This window comes from Carcharodon carcharias, chromosome 13, assembly GCF_017639515.1.
Source record: "Carcharodon carcharias isolate sCarCar2 chromosome 13, sCarCar2.pri, whole genome shotgun sequence".
Lineage (NCBI taxonomy): Eukaryota > Metazoa > Chordata > Chondrichthyes > Lamniformes > Lamnidae > Carcharodon > Carcharodon carcharias.
Window position 1 is genome coordinate 122,138,903 of NC_054479.1, and position 22,115 is coordinate 122,161,017.

General features: G+C 46.7%; 1 protein-coding gene across 2 annotated transcripts in view; it reads left to right on the top strand.

Annotated features, from left to right (window-relative positions):
- The first annotated feature begins 1,433 nt into the window (after positions 1–1,433).
- The window catches only part of flncb (filamin C, gamma b (actin binding protein 280)), a 75,669-nt gene continuing 54,987 nt past the window's right edge, over positions 1,434–22,115 (top strand). For both annotated transcript variants that reach the window (XM_041203368.1, XM_041203369.1), the window contains exons 1-2: positions 1,434–1,964; positions 18,244–18,492. In XM_041203368.1, coding sequence (XP_041059302.1) covers positions 1,628–1,964; positions 18,244–18,492 — 586 coding nt within the window. In that variant the 5' untranslated portion in view covers positions 1,434–1,627. The remainder of the gene's footprint in view (positions 1,965–18,243; positions 18,493–22,115) is intronic.

The window sequence follows — 22,115 nt, forward strand, 5'->3', positions numbered from 1 at the left end:
CCCAATGCCCTCTTGAATGGTTTGATTGAACCTGCCTCTGCCACAATCTCAGGCAGTGCATTCCAGATCCTAACCACACACTGTGTGATAAAGTTTCTCAAGTCTCCATTGCTTCTTTTACCAATGACCTTAAATATATGTCCACTTGTTCTCGACACTTCCTTCAGTGGAAATGATTTCTCTCTGTCTACCCTGTCCAGGCCTCTCATAATTTTGAATAACTCTCCTCTCAAACTTCTTTTCTCCAAGCAAAACAGTCTCAACTTCTCCAATCTGTCTATATAACATGTTTCTCATCCCTGGAACTATTCTCGTGAATCTTTTCTGCACTCTCTCTAATGCTTCCACATTTTTCGTAAAGCACGGTGCTCAGAACTGAATGGAATACTCCAGCTGAGGCTGAACCAGTGTTTATCCAAGTATAACAAATTTAACCTCTTTGCTCTTGTGCTGTATTTCCTTATAAAGCTAAGGATACTGTGTGCTTTATTAACTGTTCTCTTAACTTGTCACCTTCAATTTCTTGTGCACATATACACCCTAGTCCCTCTGCTCCTGCACCCCCTTTAGAATTGTACCCATTATTATATATTATCTCTCTGCGTTCTTCCTACCAAAATGAATCACCTTACACTTCTCTGCATTAAATTTCACCTTCCACCTGTCTGCCCATTCCATCAACTTGCCCATGTCCTTTTGAAGTTCTTAGCTATCCTCACCTTTCACAATGTTTCCAAGTTTTGTATCATCTGCAAATTTTGAAATTGTACCATGCAGGTCATTAATATATGTCAGGAAGAGCAAGGGTCCTAACACCTACTACCCCTGAGGAACTCCACTACAAAACTCCAAAACACATCCATTAACAACTACTCTCTGTTTCCTGGCACTCAGCCAGTTTTGTATCCATGTTGCTCCTGTCCCTTTTATTGGGTGAGCTATAACTTTGCTCAAAGACTGTTGTGTGGCACTTTATCAAATGCCTTTTGGAAGTCCACATACACCACATCAACAGCATTTAGCCTTATCAACCCTCTATTACCTCTTCAAAAAACTGCAGCAAGTTAGTTAAAACGATGTACTGAGTAACCCATTGAATGGGGTGGGAGGGGAATCCCTGGCTAGAAAGTTAACCCATTGAATGGGGTGGGAGGGGGACCGGTTAATAACCATTAAATGGGGTTGGAGGGGGATCGGTTAATAACCCATTGAAGGGGGTGGGAGGGGGCAGGTTAACCCATTCGTACCCTCGATCCTTTGATGTCCTAAATTAAGGTTTGAGTGAGTGGCGCTGCCGATGAGTGAGCGGCTATGATTAGCCCCCGGGGCGGGGTCGGCAGCAGTGCACTCGGTGCGGGGTTTATATGGAAATAGCCTCGGGATTCCTGGCGAGCCTGGACTCTGACGTGGGCCCGGAGCAGCCGTCACTCATTAAAAAGTGCGGCGGGGCTGTGAGTGCGGCCATTCGGCGAGTGGCAGCCCGAGGCAGAGCAGCTTTGAAGCCCGGCGGGGCTGTTGGAAGGGATCGGTACTGGGGCAGCGCTGAGCTCGGACTCGCAGCTGAGGGGGCGACAAACTCCGGCAATTCTTGTTCAAAGTTTGGGACTAAAGTTTCACACAGCCGGCCATGGAGCAGCAAGAACCGGCCGCTAACGGCCAGGAGGACGGGGAGATGCCGGCCACCGAGAAGGACCTGGCGGAGGACGCGCCCTGGAAGAAGATCCAGCAGAACACATTCACCCGCTGGTGCAACGAGCACCTCAAATGTATGAACAAGCGGATCGGCGACCTGCAGAAGGACCTGAGCGATGGGCTGAAGCTGATCGGACTCCTGGAGGTGCTGAGCCAGAAGAAGATGTACAGAAAGTACCACTTGCGGCCCAACTTTCGCCAGATGAAGCTGGAGAACGTGTCGGTGGCTCTGGAGTTCCTGGATAGAGAGAGGATTAAACTGGTCTCCATCGGTAGGAACAAACCTCCTCCCTCCCCTCCCCTTCCCTCCTTTCAAAATCTCCCTGGGGTGGCCTCCCCCTGCTCTCGGCTGCTTCTTCTCTGGGAGCGCAGCGCAGTCTTGTAGGGAACCAAGTCTCAAATTAACAAAACTTCACTTCACAGCTTCCCTCCACCCCACCCCAAACTGGCCTATTGTCGCCAGTGAGACTAGGATGCAGTGGATGAGTTTAAACCCATGTTTGCTTCTGTCTTTAGGTTAGTTCGGTTACAGTTTTGTAAAGTTGTTCAATATCATGGATGGTTTGGCCACGCGTGAAATAGGGAGAAACTGTTTCCAGTGGCAGGAGCGTTTTGTAACGAGAGGACACCAATTTAAGGTGATTATTTTGACAATCAGAAATGGCATGAAGGATTTAATCAGTGAATTGTTTTGATCTGTCCCGCACTGCAGGACAATGGAAAAAGATTCAGTCGTAAGGTTCAGCAGAAAATTGGATAAATAATTGAATAGAAACATTAGCAGGACTATGGCGAAAGAACAGGAAAATGTGATTAATTGGGTAGCTCTAACAAAGAGCTAGCTTAGGTATGATGGGCTAAATGGCCTCCTCTGTGCTATATCATTTTATGATTCTATGAATACTACACTGACCTAAGGTCCGATTTCTATTTATACAGAACTTTATCACATCTTTCAGTGAGGTCTAGCAGTGCTTGAGCTATAGTGCTTGGCAGTGACTGTTTTATAGGTGAAGGGAACAGCCATTTTATCCCCAGCAAGATTCCCACAAATGGCAATGAGATGATTCTCTCAACACTGAGTCAGAAAATCTTGTGTTCGAATTCCACTCCAGAGACTTAAACCCATAAATCCAGGCTGACACACCCAGGGTGGTACTGGAGGAGCATGCTGTATTGGCATGGGGGTAGTGTGGAGGGGGCAGGGGTGGGGGGGAGCGTGCTGCACTTGCATGGGGGCAGTGGGGTGGGGGGGAGCGTGCTGCACTTGCATGGGGGCAGTGGGGTGGGGGGGAGCGTGCTGCACTGGCACGGGGGCAGTGGGGGGGAGGGATTGTGCTGCAGTGGCACGGGGGGATGGTGGGGGGGAGCATGCTGCACTGGCATGGAGGGCAGTGGGGGGGTGTGCTACACTGGCATGAAGGGCAGTGGGGGGCATGCTGCACTGGCACAGGGGCTGGGTGTATTGCACTGGCATGGGGGCAGTGGTGGGGGGGGAATGCCTGCACTGGCACGGGGGACAGTGGGTGGGGGAGGAGAGCCTGTAGCACTGGCATGGGGGGCAGGGGACGAAGCCTGTTGCACTGGCATGGGTGCAATGGGGGAGGGAATCTGCTGCACTGGCACGGGGGGGGGGTGCACTGGGGTGGAGGGAGCCTTCTGCATGCATGGGGGGCAGTTGGGGGGAGCCTGCTGCACTAGCGCAGGGGGGGATGCCTGCTGCACTGGCGGGGGGGGTGGGGGAGGGAGCCTGCTGCACTGGCGGGCATTGGGGGGGAGCCTGCTGCACTGGCACGGGGAGCAGTGAGGGGGAGGGAGCCTGCTGCACTGGCAAGGGGGGGGGCGCATTGGGGGGAGCCCTGCACTGGCACGGGAGGCAGTTGGGGAGGAGCCTGCTGCACTAGCGCAGTGGGGGAGGAGCCTGCTGCACTGGCATGGGGGCAGTGGTGGGGGTGGAGAACCTGCTGCACTGGCATGGGGACAGTGGTGGGGGTGGAGAGCCTGCTGCTCTGGCACGAGGGGCAGTGGGGGGTGGGAAGAGCCTGCTGCACTGGCACGGGGGTCAGTGAGTGGGGGGGTGGGGAGTGTGCTGCACGGGGGGCAGTGGGGGGAGAGCGTGCTGCACTGGCAAGGGGGGCAGTATGTTGCATTGGCAAGGGTAGTGGGGGGAGCACGTTGCACTGGCATGATGGGAGCGTGCTGCACTGGCACGGGGGCAGTGGGAGGGAGTGTGCTACACTGGCATGGGGGAAGCACTGTTGTGGGTACAGTCTTTCTGATGAGGCCTGTCTGCACATTTAAGCGGATGTAAAAAATCCCATGGCACTATTGGAAGAAGAATAGGGAAGTTTTGCCTGGTCAATATTTATTCCTCAACCATTATCACTAAAGCTAAGGATCTGGATAATGCTGTTTGTGGGATCTTGCTCTGCACAAGTTGGCTGCAGGATTTCCTACATTACAACCATGACAACAAGCAAAAGGACTTAATTGCTATAAAGCACTTTGGGATGTCCTGAAGATGTCAACAGGCAGATTATCAATGCAAATCTTTGAGTGTTTGTGGTAATATTGGTTGAGAAAAGAATGTTAACCAGGACACTCGGAGAATTCCTTAATTTTTACTCATTGGATCTTCAGCACCCAGGTTGCAGCTGCAGATGGGTCACAGTCTAATGTTTCATCAGAAGGAAGGCAACCCCAACAATGCAGCTCAGTGCAACACAAGAATATCAGTTTAGATCACTGGTTCAAGTGTGTGTGTGACTGACAGGGTTTGTGTGACATGCAGTTGTTAATTGTAACAGGTGCAGAAACAGATTCTAGAAGTTAGCACAGTCTAACATGGCAGTCACAGGGGCCTGGGAGAGGGAAGAAGTTCCTAATCTCTATCATTGATTTGAGGCTGAACCACTCTTCGCAACTGGTCATCCTATTTGACCGAGTGAAATGTCAGACCACATATCATCTCAATCACCAAGATGCCCATTTCCACCTTCCTAAAATCACCTGTCTTCACCTCAGCTCATCTGCTGTTGAAATCCTCATTCATATCTTTGTTACCTCTCATCTTGATTATTCCAATGCTTTCTTGGCCGGCTTCCCATTTTCCACCTTCCATAAACTGCAACTCTGCCTGTATCTTAATTTGCTCCAAGTCCTGTTCACACATGACCCCTGTGCTTGCTAGCCTACTTTGGCCCCTGGTCTGGCAAAAATTTTCAAAAATTGTTTTCAAATACTCCTATGGTTTCCCCCTTCCCTATCTCTGCATTCCCTTCCAGCCCTATAAACTCTCAGATCTCTGCGCTCTTCCAATTGTGACATCTTAGTGCAGCATCTATTTTAATCACTTTATTATTGGTGATTGTGCCTTCAGTTGCTTAGGCCCTAAATTCTAGAATTCCCTTCCTAAACATCTCCATTCATCTCTTCATTTAAGTTAATCCTTAGAACCTAACTCTTTAACCAAATTTTTGGCCACTTGTCCTAATATCTCCTTACATGGCTCAGTGTCATTTTTTTGTCTGATAATTGTTCCTGCAAAATGCCTGCAGATACTTTACTATGTTAAGGGTGAAATATAATTGTAAGTTATTGGGGTGAGGGAGAAAGATGGCATTTTGTGGTCTTGCCCTTCTCTCTCATTTTCTCTTTTTTCTCTTTCTCTCACACTTTTCCCTCCCCCTCCTGCATTTCTCTCTCTCTTGCGCTTTACTCTCTCTTGCGCTTTTCTCTCTCTTGCGCTTTTCTCTCTCTTGCGCTTTTCTCTCTCTTGCGCTTTTCTCTCTCTAGCGCTTTTCTCTCTCTAGCGCTTTTCTCTCTCTAGCGCTTTTCTCTCTCTCGCGCTTTTCTCTCTCTCGCGCTTTTCTCTCTCTCGCGCTTTTCTCTCTCTCGCGCTTTTCTCTCTCTCGCGCTTTTCTCTCTCTCGCGCTTTTCTCTCTCTCGCGCTTTTCTCTCTCTCGCGCTTTTCTCTCTCTCGCGCTTTTCTCTCTCTCGCGCTTTTCTCTCTCTCGCGCTTTTCTCTCTCTCGCGCTTTTCTCTCTCTCGCGCTTTTCTCTCTCTCGCGCTTTTCTCTCTCTCGCGCTTTTCTCTCTCTCGCGCTTTTCTCTCTCTCGCGCTTTTCTCTCTCTCGCGCTTTTCTCTCTCTCGCGCTTTTCTCTCTCTCGCGCTTTTCTCTCTCTCGCGCTTTTCTCTCTCTCGCGCTTTTCTCTCTCTCTCTCTCTCTCTCTCCCTCTCTCGCGCTTTTCTCTCTCTCTCTCTCTCTCTCTCCCTCTCTCGCGCTTTTCTCTCTCTCTCTCTCTCTCCCTCTCTCGCGCTTTTCTCTCTCTCTCTCTCTCTCCCTCTCTCGCGCTTTTCTCTCTCTCTCTCTCTCTCTCCCTCTCTCGCGCTTTTCTCTCTCTCTCTCTCTCTCTCCCTCTCTCGCGCTTTTCTCTCTCTCTCTCTCCCTCTCTCGCGCTTTTCTCTCTCTCTCTCTCTCCCTCTCTCGCGCTTTTCTCTCTCTCTCTCTCTCTCTCCCTCTCTCGCGCTTTTCTCTCTCTCTCTCTCTCCCTCTCTCGCGCTTTTCTCTCTCTCTCTCTCTCTCCCTCTCTCGCGCTTTTCTCTCTCTCTCTCTCTCCCTCTCTCGCGCTTTTCTCTCTCTCTCTCTCTCTCTCCCTCTCTCGCGCTTTTCTCTCTCTCTCTCTCTCTCTCCCTCTCTCGTGCTTTTCTCTCTCTCTCTCTCTCTCCCTCTCTCGCGCTTTTCTCTCTCTCTCTCTCTCTCCCTCTCTCGCGCTTTTCTCTCTCTCTCTCTCTCTCCCTCTCTCGCGCTTTTCTCTCTCTCTCTCTCTCTCTCTCCCTCTCTCGCGCTTTTCTCTCTCTCTCTCTCTCTCCCCCTCTCGCGCTTTTCTCTCTCTCTCTCTCTCTCTCTCCCCCTCTCGCGCTTTTCTCTCTCTCTCTCTCTCTCTCTCTCTCTCGCGCTTTTCTCTCTCTCTCTCTCTCTCTCCCTCTCTCGCGCTTTTCTCTCTCTCTCTCTCTCTCTCTCTCTCCCTCTCTCGCGCTTTTCTCTCTCTCTCTCTCTCTCTCCCTCTCTCGCGCTTTTCTCTCTCTCTCTCTCTCTCTCTCTCTCTCTCTCCCTCGCGCTTTTCTCTCTCTCTCTCTCTCTCTCTCTCTCTCCCTCGCGCTTTTCTCTCTCTCTCTCTCTCTCTCTCCCTCTCTCGCGCTTTTCTCTCTCTCTCTCTCTCCCTCTCTCGCGCTTTTCTCTCTCTCTCTCTCTCCCTCTCTCGCGCTTTTCTCTCTCTCTCTCTCCCTCTCTCGCGCTTCTCTCTCTCTCCCTCTCTCGCGCTTTTCTCTCTCTCTCTCTCTCTCTCTCCCTCTCTCGCGCTTTTCTCTCTCTCTCTCTCTCTCTCTCCCTCTCTCGCGCTTTTCTCTCTCTCTCTCTCTCTCCCTCTCTCGCGCTTTTCTCTCTCTCTCTCTCTCTCCCTCTCTCGCGCTTTTCTCTCTCTCTCTCTCTCCCTCTCTCGCGCTTTTCTCTCTCTCTCTCTCTCTCTCCCTCTCTCGCGCTTTTCTCTCTCTCTCTCTCTCTCTCTCTCCCTCTCTCGCGCTTTTCTCTCTCTCTCTCTCTCCCTCTCTCGCGCTTTTCTCTCTCTCTCTCTCCCTCTCTCGCGCTTTTCTCTCTCTCTCTCTCTCCCTCTCTCGCGCTTTTCTCTCTCTCTCTCTCCCTCTCTCGCGCTTTTCTCTCTCTCTCTCTCTCTCTCTCTCTCTCTCCCTCTCTCGCGCTTTTCTCTCTCTCTCTCCCTCTCTCGTGCTTTTCTCTCTCTTTCTCCCTCTCTTGCGCACTTTATTCTCTCCCTCTCTCGCGCTCTTTCTCTTTCTCTCTCGCGCTCTTTCCCTTTCTCTCTCGCGCTCTTTCTCTCTCGCGCTCTTTCTCTCTCGCGCTCTTTCTCTCTCGCGCTCTTTCTCTCTCGCGCTCTCTCTCTCTCGCGCTCTCTCTCGCTCGCGCTCTCTCTCGCTCGCGCTCTCTCTCGCTCGCGCTCTCTCTCGCTCGCGCTCTCTCGCGCTCGCGCTCTCTCTCGCTCGCGCTCTCTCTCGCTCGCGCTCTCTCGCGCTCGCGCTCTCTCGCGCTCGCGCTCTCTCGCGCTCGCGCTCTCTCGCGCTCGCGCTCTCTCGCGCTCGCGCTCTCTCGCGCTCGCGCTCTCTCGCGCTCGCGCTCTCTCGCGCTCGCGCTCTCTCGCGCTCGCGCTCTCTCGCGCTCGCGCTCTCTCGCGCTCGCTCTCTTTCTCTCTCGCGCTCGCTCTCTTTCTCTCTCGCGCTCGCTCTCTTTCTCTCTCGCGCTCGCTCTCTTTCTCTCTCGCGCTCGCTCTCTTTCTCTCTCGCGCTCGCGCTCTTTCTCTCTCGCGCTCGCGCTCTTTCTCTCTCGCGCTCGCGCTCTTTCTCTCTCGCGCTCGCGCTCTTTCTCTCTCGCGCTCGCGCTCTTTCTCTCTCGCGCTCGCGCTCTTTCTCTCTCGCGCTCGCGCTCTTTCTCTCTCGCGCTCGCGCTCTTTCTCTCTCGCGCTCGCGCTCTTTCTCTCTCGCGCTCGCGCTCTTTCTCTCTCGCGCTCGCGCTCTTTCTCTCTCGCGCTCGCGCTCTTTCTCTCTCGCGCTCGCGCTCTTTCTCTCTCGCGCTCGCGCTCTTTCTCTCTCGCGCTCGCGCTCTTTCTCTCTCGCGCTCGCGCTCTTTCTCTCTCGCGCTCGCGCTCTTTATTCTCTCTCTTGCACGTCTCTCTCTCTCTCTCTCTCTACCGCTTTTTTCTCTCGTGCTTTTTTCTCTCTCTCGTGCTTTTCTCTTTCTCTCCCTCTCGCACTTTTTTTCTCTCTCTCTCTTTCTCTCTCTCGCTATGTGGTTATTTTGTATCAACTAAATATCCGAGGGAAACGGTGTCAGAATGGCCGTGCTGGGGACCCAGGAGTGTTTTCCTGCCGCTTACAGTTTGAGCTCAGCATTAAGGACGCCAGTGTTTTTCAGTGCACTGGATTATTGGACCAGGATATCTGTCAGTGAACTCTTCATTTTACACAAGATGGATATTACCATGCGTGTAATATCAGAAAGCTAGAGTTCAAATTTGGCTGTATACCCTTAGGGCCACTTCTCAAAGTCTTCAGTGAACACGAATGTCTAAATCCAGCTGCCTTGATGGATGGGTGACTCTCTTGTGTTTATTTGATACATTACAAAGTCCCTGAAGTTGGTCCTGAACCCGTCATTCCTAACTTGAGAAGTGAGAGTCACAACCACAGAGGGTGAGAGACCTCATTTTCAAACCTCTGGCTAAACTTAGCTTCTCCTTTAACCTTGATCCAGAATTGTAAATTGCCTCAGAACCCCTGAATTGGAATAGGCCATTCAGCCCCTCAAGCCTGTTCCATCATTCAAATACAAATGTATCAACCTCAGTCTTTAAATTACAATCGATCCAATATCACAACTTATTTAGCAGCAAGTTCATTCTCTCCCTACTCACCTCCACACAACACCCCCACCCCCCTCCCCGAGTCAGAAAGTCATTCCTGTCAGTAGCACCCAGGCAATCCCTGACCCCAGCTGTCCTGCAACCAGAAGTGTCCAGTTACTCAGTCGTGGTTATGCACCTTGCCCTTCCAGAATATTCCCCACACATTTGCAAAGTCACGCCTGTCCCAAGCTGCTCTCCATCCCCCTCGCCCCATGAACTGAGCTCAGAAGCTATATACAGCTGTCTGTGCAGCTGGCTGGAATGTGTCAGTGATAACCTTGGAGTCTGACAGCTCGCGATATCACTCTGCTCGCTTCCTGTCCTGCTGCTCATTAGAGTCTAACTGCTGGATTCAGACCACACTGTGCTGTCAAATACCCAAGTGTCCCTGAGGGCTTGACTGGCTCATTGCAACAGCTTCAGTATAGAATGGGGAAACATCAGTGACTGTACCAGACAACTATATTGAAGTCTCAATATTCTGGTTGAATGGCGATTTGTACATAGTCTGGGGGTATGTGAGGAAGGGGGTGACTGTTGCACCCCCCCCCCCCCCCCCCCCCCCCCACACACACACACACACACACACACACACACACACACACACACACACACACAGACACATACATTGTCTTTCTGCAGCGAACACAGAATCTATACAATGGCAGAAGGAGCCCATTTGGCCCATCAAGTCTGCACTGGCTCTCTGAAAGAGCATTCTACCTAGTCCCACTCCCTTGCCTTATCCCTGTAACCTTGCACATTCATTCTTTTCAGATAGCCATCCAATTCCCCTTTGAATACCTTGGTCAAACCTGCCTCCACCACCCCCTCAGGAAGTTTGTTCCAGACTCCAACCTCCCTCTGGATGAAATAAATTTTCCTCATATCACACTTACTCCTTTTGCCAATTATTTTGAACCTATGCTCTCTAGTTTTTGATATTCTCTTCAATGGGAACTGTTTATCACTATTTACACTGTCTGTATCCCTCTCGGTCTTTTCTCCAAGGAAAACAATCCTAACCTCTCCAATCTATCCTCGTAACTATAATTCTTTACCCTTGGAATCATTTTTGTGAATCTCCTCTGTACCCTCTCCAATGCCTTCACATCCTTCCTTAAGTATGGTGCCCAGAACTGAATGCAGTACTCTAGATGAGGTGTAACCAGTGCCTTATACAAATTCAACATGATCACCTTACTCTTGTACTCAATGCCCCTATTAATAAAGCCTAAGATACAGTATGCTTTATTAGCTGCTCTCTCAGCATGCCCTGCTATCTTCAGTGACTTATGTACATTCACACCGAGGTCCTTCTGTCAGAATTTCTCCCTTTATTTTATACTCTCTCTCCATATTCTTCCTGCCAAAATGAATCACCTCACACTTCTCTGCATTGAACTTCATCTACCACTTTTCTGCGCAATCTACAAACATGTCTGTCCTTTTGAAGTTCAAGCCTATCCTCATCACAGCTGACAACATTTCCAATCTTTGTATCACTTGCAAATTTTGAAATCACTTTTGAAATTTTGAAGCCTAGGTCATTTAATGCATATGAGGAAGAGCAAGGGTCCCAACACTGACCCCTGGGGAACTCCACTACAGACATTCCTCCAATCTGAAAAACAACCATTTATCACTACAGTTTCCTGTCACTCAGGCAATTTCTTATCCAAGTGCCTACTCTCCCTTTTGTTCCATGAACTAGAATTTTGCTCAAGTCTATTGTGTGGCACTGTATCAAATGCCTTTTGAAAGTCCACATACACTACATCAACAGCTTTGCCCTTATCAACCTTTTGTTACCACCTCAAAAAAACTCAAGCAAGCTAGTTAAACATGATTTTCCATAAGGAAAGCCAGTGTGGAATTCATTAATTATCCTGTTTAAGTGACTATTGATTTTGTCCCAAGCTACATTTTCCAGAAGTTTCCCTACCACTGAAGTCAAACTGACTGGGCTGTAGTTGCCAGCTTTATCCTTGAATCCCTTTTTGAACAAGGATGTAACATTTGCAGTTCTCCAGTCCTCTGACACCACCCCTGTGTCTAAGGAAGCCTGGAAGATTATCACTAGTGCCTCTGCAATTTCCACTCTCACTTTCCTCAATACCCTTGGATGCATCTCATCCAGTCCTGGTACCTTACCTATTTTAAATAAAGATAGCCTTTCTAACACCACCTCCTTCTCAATTATAAATTCTTCTAGTGTACCAGTTACCTCCTTTCTCTCATCTTTCTTTGTAAAGACAGATGCAAAATACTCATTTAATACCTCCACGATTTCTTCTGCTTCTACATGTTAGTCCCCTTTTTTATTCCTAATCGGTCCTACTCTTTACCACCCTTTCATTATTTATGTGTTTATAGAAGCGGAGAGAGGCAGTTACACTCTTGCTCTTTCACACTGTCTGGTGTGAGGGATCGGCAGGGTCCCATAGTCAGGAAACAAAGAGTAAGGAGATTTGATTAACTCCACATGGCATCAAAAAAAGATTGTGTTCACTGGGCACAGCAACAGGCATGAGGCCTTGACAACATCCCAGCTGTAGATCTGAAGCTGCCTTCACTGCCTTCCGGAGCCTGTAGTGATTGAGAGTTGGGCCCAGGCCCTGGGTTTTAGTGGCCAGGTGTTGGTTTTCTGCCAGTTCTGTGGATATCCTGCTGATCCCATGTCAGACTCTTCAGTTATGAGAGGGCCCACAGAAGACAAAATCATTTACAACTTGGACATACTCGAACAATGAATCCACTGTGGGGCTGTTGGGTCCATGACCTTGGGCTGTAATGGCTGGGTGTTGGGCCTTCCCTTACTCTTTGCCCACCTGTATGAGGGTTTGTTGGATTCCTGCTGCTCCCGTCTGTTACTGAGGCAGCTGTGACATGTCTATGGGCTATTGTGCTTTAGTGAATTTGAGCTTTTATTCTATCCTACTGGTCCTTGTCTCTGCCTGCATTATTTGGATCTAACGGCCTCTTCCTTCACCCTCATCACTTCAACACCTCATATGAAGATTTACCCAACGCTGCTTAACTAATAACTTTTGTTACAACAACCTGACTCTTTCCTGCCCCCATTTGCTCTCTAACATTCCCTGTCCCCCAGTTGTCTCAGTTACTACTTATCTTCTTATTCCTGAAGGAAGATTTGTGAATTTTCAGGCCCCTCCTGCACCCTGGTGTTTGTGCAGATATCTGTTGCTTTGTGCAAGAATTGGCTGAACCAACTGGTTGGGAAAGCTGAGCTTGTTGTGAGGCATTAGATTTGATCATTCTTGGGGCAATGGTTATCCTGGATTCCAAACTGGCCGCTCAACCATAAATGCTTTCCAATGTGTAGCCTACCTTGATGTAAGGCCTCTCAATACAGGAGACCTAGGCTGCATTGGAGGCCTTACTGTCAGGTCTGCTCAAGGTTCACTAACTTCCCTGAACTGCTGGGAGAAGAATAGAGGTTACTGCAAAATAATTAGAAATAAGATGAAAGTGATTGTGGCTTTTGAATGTGATGTTGGAAAGAAAGTGGGCGAATGGTATGTATCAGGGTTTCTGATACTTCAAGTGAGGCTCATGGAGACCACTCGATTCCAAAGGCTGTAAAGACACTGGAGAAGGTGTGTTTAAAAAAAAAAAAAGTTTTTTTATTGGAATGATACCAAAACTGAGGTTATCTCTATCTGGAAAGATTGAACAGGTTAGGGTTCTTTCCTAAGTAAGGGAAGGCTGATGGGTGACCTGATAGAGGTTCTTCAAGATTATGAAAGTGATAGGTAGAGATGGTTCTTCCTGTGGGGAGACCAAAATTAGAGGCCATAAATATAAAAATACTGTGAAGGCTGGAAATTTGAAATAAAAACAGACAATGCTGGAAATACTTGGGTCTGGCAGCATTTGTGGAGAGAGAAATACAGTTAACATTTCAGGTCAATACTCTTTCATCAGAACCATAAATATAGAATGGCCCAGTGGGGAATTCAGAAGAAACTTCTTTACCTAGAGCATGATTGGAATGTGGAACTTATTACCACAGGAGTAGTTTGAATTGAATAGAATAGATGCATTCAAGGATAAAGTAGATAAACAAATAAAGGAAAAAGGAGTAGAAAGATATGTTTATGAAAGAGTGAGATGAAGAGAGGTGAGAGGAGCCCTGTGTGAAGCATATTCATCAGATGGACTTCTTGGGTTGAATGGACTGTTTTTGCACTAAGCATTTTGTAATACTTTGTATCTCTTTGCAAAGATATAACTGCAGCCTGAGTTCACATTAAGAGTTGGAGCACAGATGCTTTGAAATGTGGTAGCATATGTTTATCAGACTGGGGAGGGAAGGGGTTGTGGAGGGAAGGACACAGAAAGAAAGACTTTATATGACCACCTGACTTCTCAAAGCACTTTTCAGTCAACAAAGGAATTTTTTTTAAAGTATTGTCATTGTTGTCGGAAACGCAGCAGCTAATGTGCTCTGCAAACTCCCACAAACCCTCATTGTTTGATAATGATCAGATAATCTTTTTAATTTTGTGATGTTGATTGAGGGATGAATATTGGCCAGGAAATCAGAGATAACTACCCTGCTCTTTAAAATAGTACTATAGGATTTTTTCTTTTACATCCACCTGAGCAGGAAGGGCAGCAGATAGATGGGAACACCACCACCTGGAAGTTCCTCTCCAAGTCACTCACCATCCTGACTTGGAAATATATTGCCGTTCCTTCACTGTCGCTGGGTAAAAATCCTGGAACTCCCTCCCTAACAGCACTGTGGGTGTACCTACGCCACGTGGACTGTAGTGGTTCAAGAAGGAAGCTCGCCACCACCTTCACGAGGGCAATTAGGGATGGGCAATAAATGCTGGCCCAGCCAACGAAGCCCATGTCCCCTGAATGAATTATTTTAAAAAAAGGCGGATATGGCCTCAACTTAATGTCTCATTTGAAAGAGACTGCAGCACTCCCTCAGTACTGGAATGTCAGCTGGATTTTTGAGTTTGTGTCTTTGAAGTGGGAGTTGAACCTGGAACCTTGTGATTGAGAGGCAAGTGCACTATTAACTGAGTCACGGTTGACAAATGAGAGAAGCAGCGATCTCTGTTATGTCTTTTAGGAGGCAGAGCTGGAAACTTAAGTGTTTGGAATATGATGTCATCTTGGTCACTTAATACCAAATTCTGACAGTTTCCAGAATCCACTGAAACTCCCCCCTCACACCTGTCCTTAGTTTAGTTACAGCTTAAGTAGTGTCTCCTCTCTTCCTCACACTTAAACCCAGTGCACTGCGCATGCTCAGTGTGAACAATCACGAGCTCTGTAACCAGCTCCCTCAGCTTGGAACCTGAGCAAGTAACACCCATGTCCACTCTCTCCCCACCATCCACCCCCCCCCCCCCCTCCCAACCCCACAGGTTGTTTATTTGGGGTTTGTCTAACTCTGTGTAATTTTCAGAATCAATGTTTATTCAGCCCAATCTTTTAATGCCTGTTGTGGAAACTTTCAGAGACAATAACTTGGGACAAAATTGATTGTCGTTTGGGAACAATATGGGCTAATAAATGAAAGCCAGCATGGATTTGCTAAAGGCAAATTGTGTTTGACTAATTTGTTGGAGTTTTTGAAGCAATGGAGAGGGTTGACGGTATGGTGCGGTTGGTGCTGTGTACGGTCTTTCAAAAGACATTTGACAAAGTAGCACATAATCTTGTAGCAAAATTAAAGACCACAGGGTTAAAGCATGGATACAAAATTGGCTAAGAGACAGAAAGCAGAAAAAAGTTGTGAATGTTATTTTTGAGATTGGAGTGAAGTTACAATGGTATTTCCCCAGGGGTCGGTATTAGGATCGCTGCTAATTTTGATATGCGAATGACCTGGACTTGGGTTCAAAGTTTACGAATGTTATGGAAACTGAGAATTGTAGTAAACAATGAGGTGGGTAGTAACATACTTGATCAGGATAAATACTGGTGAAGTAGACAGACACATGGCAGATACATTTTGGTAGAAGAATGTTGAAAGGCAATATAAACTAAATGGTACAAATTTAAAGGAGGTGCAGGAACAGAGAGACCTGGGGGAGTATGTACATAGATCTTTGAAGGGGGAGGACAAGTTAGGAAGGTTGATCTATTTTTAATTTATTAATGAATGCATACAGTACAAAAGCAACAAATTTGTGATAAACTTGCATAAATAACGGGTTTGGCCCCAGCTGGAGTATTGTCCAGTCCTGAGCACCACACTTCAGGAAGGATGTCAAAGCCTTGGGGAGATTAACTAGATCGGTAACGGGATGTGGTATCGGGATGAGGTTACTTCAGTTTTGTGGAGAAGCTGGGATTGTTCTCCTTGGAGCAGAGAAGATTAAGTGGAAATTTGATTGAGTTATTCAAAATCATGAATGGTTTTGGCAAAAGAACTAGAGTTGTCATGAGGAAATTATTTTTACACAGTGAGTTGGTGGAATCTGGAATGTACTGTCTGAAAGAGTAGTGAAAGCAGATAGTGAAAGCAGATTCGATAATATTCAAAAGAGAACTGGAAAAATGATTGAAAGGAAAAACATAGCAGGGTTTTAGGGAAGGAATAGGGAATGGGGCTAGTTTGATCACTCATTTTCTTTAAAAAGTTGGCACAGGTACAATAGTCTCCAATACAAGGCTCCTTAGGCAGCACCTTCCAAACCCACAACTGTTACCACCTGGAAGGACAAGGGCAGCAGACACATGGGAACACCACCACCTGGAAGCTCCCCTCTAAGTCACTCATCATCCTGACCTGGAAATATATTGCACTGCCTTCACTGTCAGTCAAAGTCCTGGAATTCCCTCCCTAACAGCACTGTGGGTGTACCTACACCACAGGGACTGCAGCGGTTCAAGAAGGCAGCTCACCACCACCTTCTCAATGGCAATTAGAGATGGACAATAAAGCTGCCCTAGCCAGCGACACACTCATCCTATCAATTAATTTTAAAAAAAAAAGACCTGTGTTGCATAATTCTAAGAAGGGTTAATCGCTCTAACTGTACAGAGTCACTGTTTGTTCAGGGTGAAAATCACTCACTGTGTAATTGTCCAGAGTTACTGCTGATTTTAGTTGTTGGAGAGAGAACATTTTGACCTGTGTTTTCTAAACCTACCTATTTATAAAGTATGAAGGAGTCCTCAGCCGGATGAACCTCTGTACTGGTTTGTGCCTGAACAAATAGATTGGATTTTCCATCACCTTCTATCTGTGCAGAATGTTTACAGCAGATTATGACACTTGTTCTGTCTTTCTCTCTCTCTCCACCTTTATTTGGTAATGGAGATGAGTAACTAGTGCTCTGGTACGGAGAGTGAGGAAAGATCGGACACAGATTCAACAAATGTGTGGATGTGAGCCCTTCTCCCACCTTCTCTGCTTGTGGTCCCCCTTTTCTCCCCCCCCCCCCCCACCCTCCTGATTTTTAAAGGAGGGTGAGAGTGGGGTGGAGGGGCCTCCCTTTGTGCTGTGTATAGGTGGGTGGGGGAGTTGTCAGTGTGGCAGGGGGTGAGGGGGAACTGAGTTGGGAGTAGGTGTTAGTTCAGGAGGTGATCCCTGCCAAGGAGCTGTGGAAATTTCTGAATTACTGAAGCTTCCGTTGATTGTGGAATTTCTGACAGCAGTGTTGCTTTCAGTGACAGCAGCAGGGGCCATCGGGAGCTCAGCTCAGCACCAACATGTCCTGTGTTGAGAGGAAATCCCTCTGTCGGCCACACAGTGCAATGGGGAGGGAAACGGAGGCTCTGAAATTACAGGGATCTGCATCCTTGGATGCACTGGAACAATACACAGTGTAACATCACTGGCTCTGGCCCCGTCCAGTAAATCTCCAGATGAGCGAGAGTGATCGCTCTAACAGCTGGGCAGATGTTCTTTACACGGGGAGAGAATTACTCATGGGGAGGGGTCATCAGCCTTTGTTTTGATCAGACTACTGGAGGTCACTGCTCAGAACACTTGCTGTTTCAGGACGGTCAGGGCTGTATTTTTCCTGTAGATACCACCTGATATTCAGATAGCCATGGGTGGGAGTTGTGGGGTTGGGGTGCAGGTTGGGGCAGGTGGGGGCTGGTCTTTCCCTACGCACATGAGTCTGGGAAGTACAGGACAGGATCAGATAGAGTAAAGCTCCCTTTACACTGTCCCATCAAACACTCCCAGAACAGGTACAGGATGGGGTTAGAAACAGAGTAAAGCTCCCTTTGATGAAACCCTCCCAGCGCTTGTGCAGCATGGATTGGGTGTGATAGAGTCCATTATGGTACAGGGCTGTGAAAGGTGATTAAATGTATTGGTAGCATTCTCTGTTCTATATCCTGTGACTAAGTCATCTTGGAGCTCCCAACTCAAACTCCCTGGCGTAGCTACCTGCTGCCTATTTGTGCTTGGTCATGCCTCCTACTCTTCTGCTAGTGGTCCCTACATCTATGATCCCTAGAGTTGCCAACTGTGATTAAATGTATTCCCTGAGGTTTCATCACATGACTTGTCCCCACACTCCAGTCATTTGCTGGCTTACACATTCATCCTTGAGACATACTGCCTCCCTATGCCAACTGGAAAGACTCATTATCCAATTGGATGAAGTTTGACTGTCAGCCAAGCAGTCTTTTTTCTCATTTTCAATATTTTTAAACCTGATAAGAGAGAAATGTTAGAAAATTTTAAAACAACCTTTTTTTTAAATGTCCCAATGATTTTTCTCCAGGGTTGCATACAGCAGTGACCCGGAGATTGATCTTCAATTCCTGGAAAATCCAGGCCAATCCTGGAGAGTTGGCAACCTTAATGATCTCTTCAGTAACTGCAGCTTCCCACTGTTTCTGAAACCCTCCCCAGAACTCCTCCATTTTCCCCTTTCCCAATTACAGAAGCCTTCTCAAAATCTCTGCCTTTTAATTGCAGCTTCAGGCCCCTTTGCTAACTATCCTTCACTGCTTCTCCATCTGTATCTTGCATTGAGAAGGACTATTACTGTCTTGTTGATGTTGTCTAAATGCATGAAGTTGTTGCTTTCTAATCCACGTGTCCCCCGTTTGTTATTCACAGACAGTAAGGCCATTGTGGATGGGAACCTGAAGCTGATCTTGGGCCTGATCTGGACCCTGATTCTCCATTACTCTATCTCCATGCCCATGTGGGAGGATGAGGATGATGAAGATGTCAAGAAGCAGACGCCCAAGCAGAGGCTGCTGGGATGGATCCAGAACAAAATTCCACAACTTCCGATCACCAACTTTAACCGGGATTGGCAGGATGGCAAGGCACTGGGGGCATTGGTGGACAACTGTGCCCCAGGTGAGAGACTGAGGTTATGAAGAGGGTGGGAGTATGGTGAGGCTGCTGACATAATAAGATGGGGGTAAGAGAAAGGTTGACCATCCTGCGTGGGTGCCAGAACCTTGAGTATGTTTAAATGTAGAGTCAGATTCTGAGTGGGTTTTGTACTCAATCAATGTTTGGTTGGGGAATGAGGGAAGGGGGTTATTTTGAGAGTGGGGGAATTGGGGTTATTGCAGGCAGTAGAAGAATTGGTGGATAATGAGGTACCCCCTGTTATGTGAGTTGATTTGAAATCTAGTTCATGTGGTGTCTTGAGATTTACATACAGGCATTGATTATGTGACAGGAACTTAAGTGAAAGAAGTGTGACCCTCAGTTGATAGGAACATAGGAAATAGGAGCAGGAGTAGGCCATTTGGCCCGTTGAGACTTCTCCACCATTCGGCTAAATCATGGCTGATCATCTACCTCATCACCACTTTGCCGCACTATCTCCATATCACTTGATGTCATTATCGATTTCTGTCTTCAACATGCTCAATGATTGAGCTTCCACAGCCCTCTGGGGTAGAAAATTCCAAAGATTCACCACCCTCTGAGTGAAGAAATTCCTCAGTTCAAGTCTTAAATGGCCTGCCCCTTATTCTGAGATGGTGTCCCTGGTTCTAGACTCACTAACATAAGAAACAGGAGCAGAAGTAGGCTATTTGACCCTTTGAGCCTGCTCTGCTATTCAATAAGATCATGGCTGATCATCTTGTGTTTCAATTTCCACAATCCCATCTAACCCCAATTACCTTTGATTCCCTTGCCTAACAAGAATCTATCTATTTCTGCCTTAAAAATATTCAATGACCCCACCTCCACCACCTTCTGAGGCAGAGAATTCCAAGTCACACAACCCCCTGAGAGGAAAAAAATTCTCCTCATCTCTGTCCTAAAAGGGCGACACTTAATTTTAAAACATTGCCTTCTAGTTCTGGACTCACCCACAAGAGGAAACATCCTTTTCATGTCCTCCTTGTCAAGACTGTTCAAGATCTTGTATACTTCAATCAAATCACCCCTCAATCTTTTAGATTCCAGTGGAAACAAGCCCAGCCTGTCCAATATTTCCTCATAAGACAACCCGCTCATTCCAGGTATCAAATTCGTAAACCTCCTCTGAACTGCCTCCAACGCATTTACATCCTTCCTTAAATAAGGAGACCAAAACCGCGTGCACTATTGGAGATGCAGTCTCACAATGCCCTGTATAACTGAAGCCAGGGGAAACATCCTATCCACACCTACCCTATCATGCCCTGTTAGAATTTTGTAAGTTTTAATGAGACTACCTCTCATTCCTTGAAACTCTGGAGAGTACAGGCCCAGTCTCCTCAATCTCTTCTCATAAAACAATCCCGCCATCCCAAGGATTAGTTTGGTGAACTTCTGCTGCACTCCCTCTATGGCAAGTATATCCCTCCTTAGTTAAGGAGACCAAAGCTGTACACGATAATGCAGGTGCAGTCTCGTCAAGGCTCTATACAATTGCAGCAAGACATCTTTACTCCTGTCATCCACTTGCAATGAAGGCCAATGTACATTTGCCTTCCTAATTGCCTGCTGCACCTTCATGCTAGCTTTTAGTGACTCATGAACAAGGACACCCAGGTCCCTTTTAGATACCTGCATTTTGAATCTCTCAATATTTAAATACTTTGCCTTTCTGTTTTTTCTACCATTTGTACACACTATATTCCATCTGCCACGTTCATGCCCATTCACTTAGCCTGTCCAAGTCCCCTTGAAGCATCCTTGCATCCTCCTCGCACCTTACATTTCCCCCTAGTTTGGTGTCATCAACAAATTTGGAAATATTACATTTGGTTCCCATATCCAAATCATTTATAGATTGTGAACAGCTGTGGCCCCAGCACTGATCTATGTGTTACCCCACTAGTAACAGCCTGCCATCCTGAGAATTACTCATTTATTCCCACTCTGTTTTCTCTCTCTTACACTAGTATGGATTGAGAATTGGTTATTACTCCCAATCCCATGAGCTCTAATTTTGATTATTAGCCTCCTGTGTGAAAATCCAAATACACCACATCCACTGGTTCTCCTTTATCTATGCTACAAATAAGATCCTCAAAAAACTCCTCCAGATTTGTCAAACATGATTTCTCTTTTTAAATCCATATTGACTCTACTCAATCATACCATTATTTTCTAAGTGCCCAGCTATCACATCCTTTTATAATAGATTCTAACATTTTCCCTACTACTGACATCAAACTAACAGGTCTGTAGTTCTCCATTTTCTCTCTCCCTCCCTTCTTAAATAGTGGGTTACATTTGCTACTTTCAATTCTGCAGGAACCTACCAGAATCTATCGAATTTTGAAAGATAACCACCAATGCACCCCTATCTCTGTAACCACCTGCTTCAACACTCTGGGATGTAGCTCACCAGGTCCAGGGGATTTATCAACTTTCAATTCAATTAATTTTTTGCATAATACCTCTTTACTAATACTAATTTATTTTGGTTCCTCATTTTCACTAGTATTTCTGGGAGGTTTTCTGTATCCTCCTCAAAGTAATTGTTTAGTTCATTTGCCATTTCCCTATTCTCCATTATAAATTTTCCTCTCTGCCTATATTTGACCCACAATTTATCTTTGCTAATCCTTCTCTTTTCACATACCTGTTGTGAGGTATTGGGCATAGTTTGGTAGGCCTTAAGATATTTGTAGTCTTAGTTCAACTGTAAATGTTTATTAACTACAAGAAACTATGTACAAAGGTACAGTAAAGGTCTAAACTAGGTACTGTCTCCATGCTTGCTTCTACACATGGCTCTGTCCAACACTACACTGACTCCTAGGTATGGGTCATGTGCCCTCTTACATCACTATGTGGGTGGTACTGTACTCAGTCCCACATTAACCCCTTATGTGCCAGATCCTGTGCAATACCTAAATAGGATTCTGCAGTCCACATTTGTTTCTCGCTAGCTTGCATATTCTCTTCTGTTTTTTTTCCCCCCTTTCTTTATCAGTTTCTTAGTCCTCCTTAGCTGGATTCTAAATTGCTCTCAATCCTTGGGCTTACCACTCTTTATTTCTGGCAACCTTGAAAGCCACTTCCTTTGATCTAATTAAATCTTTAACCTCTTTTGTTGGCCACAGTTGCTTCATTTTTCCTGTTGTGTTTTAGAGGAATGTGCATTTGTTGTAGACCACGTAATAATTCTTTAACTACTAGCCATTTCCTGTCCACTGTCAGTTTTTTTTAGTATATTTTCCCAATCCATCAAATCCAACTTGCCCCTCATACCTTCTAGTTTCTCTTATTCAGATTTAAGACCCTAGTTTCAGAATGAATGATGTCCCTTTTAAACCTAATGTAAAATTCTTGCTTATTATGGTCACTATTTCCTAAAGGTTCCTTTACACCAATTAGCCCTTTCTAGATAGTGAGGAAGGCTGCCTGGTTAAGTCACCTTTTGGTGATGCCTGGGATCAATCTTCCATCACCCACCTTCTCAGTGTGGAACCACATCAACTCAAAGGGACCCCTAAGTACTGGTCCCCTCCCTCAAGGAGGACAAATATCGTACAATCATTAGGAAAATTGGGAGACTATTT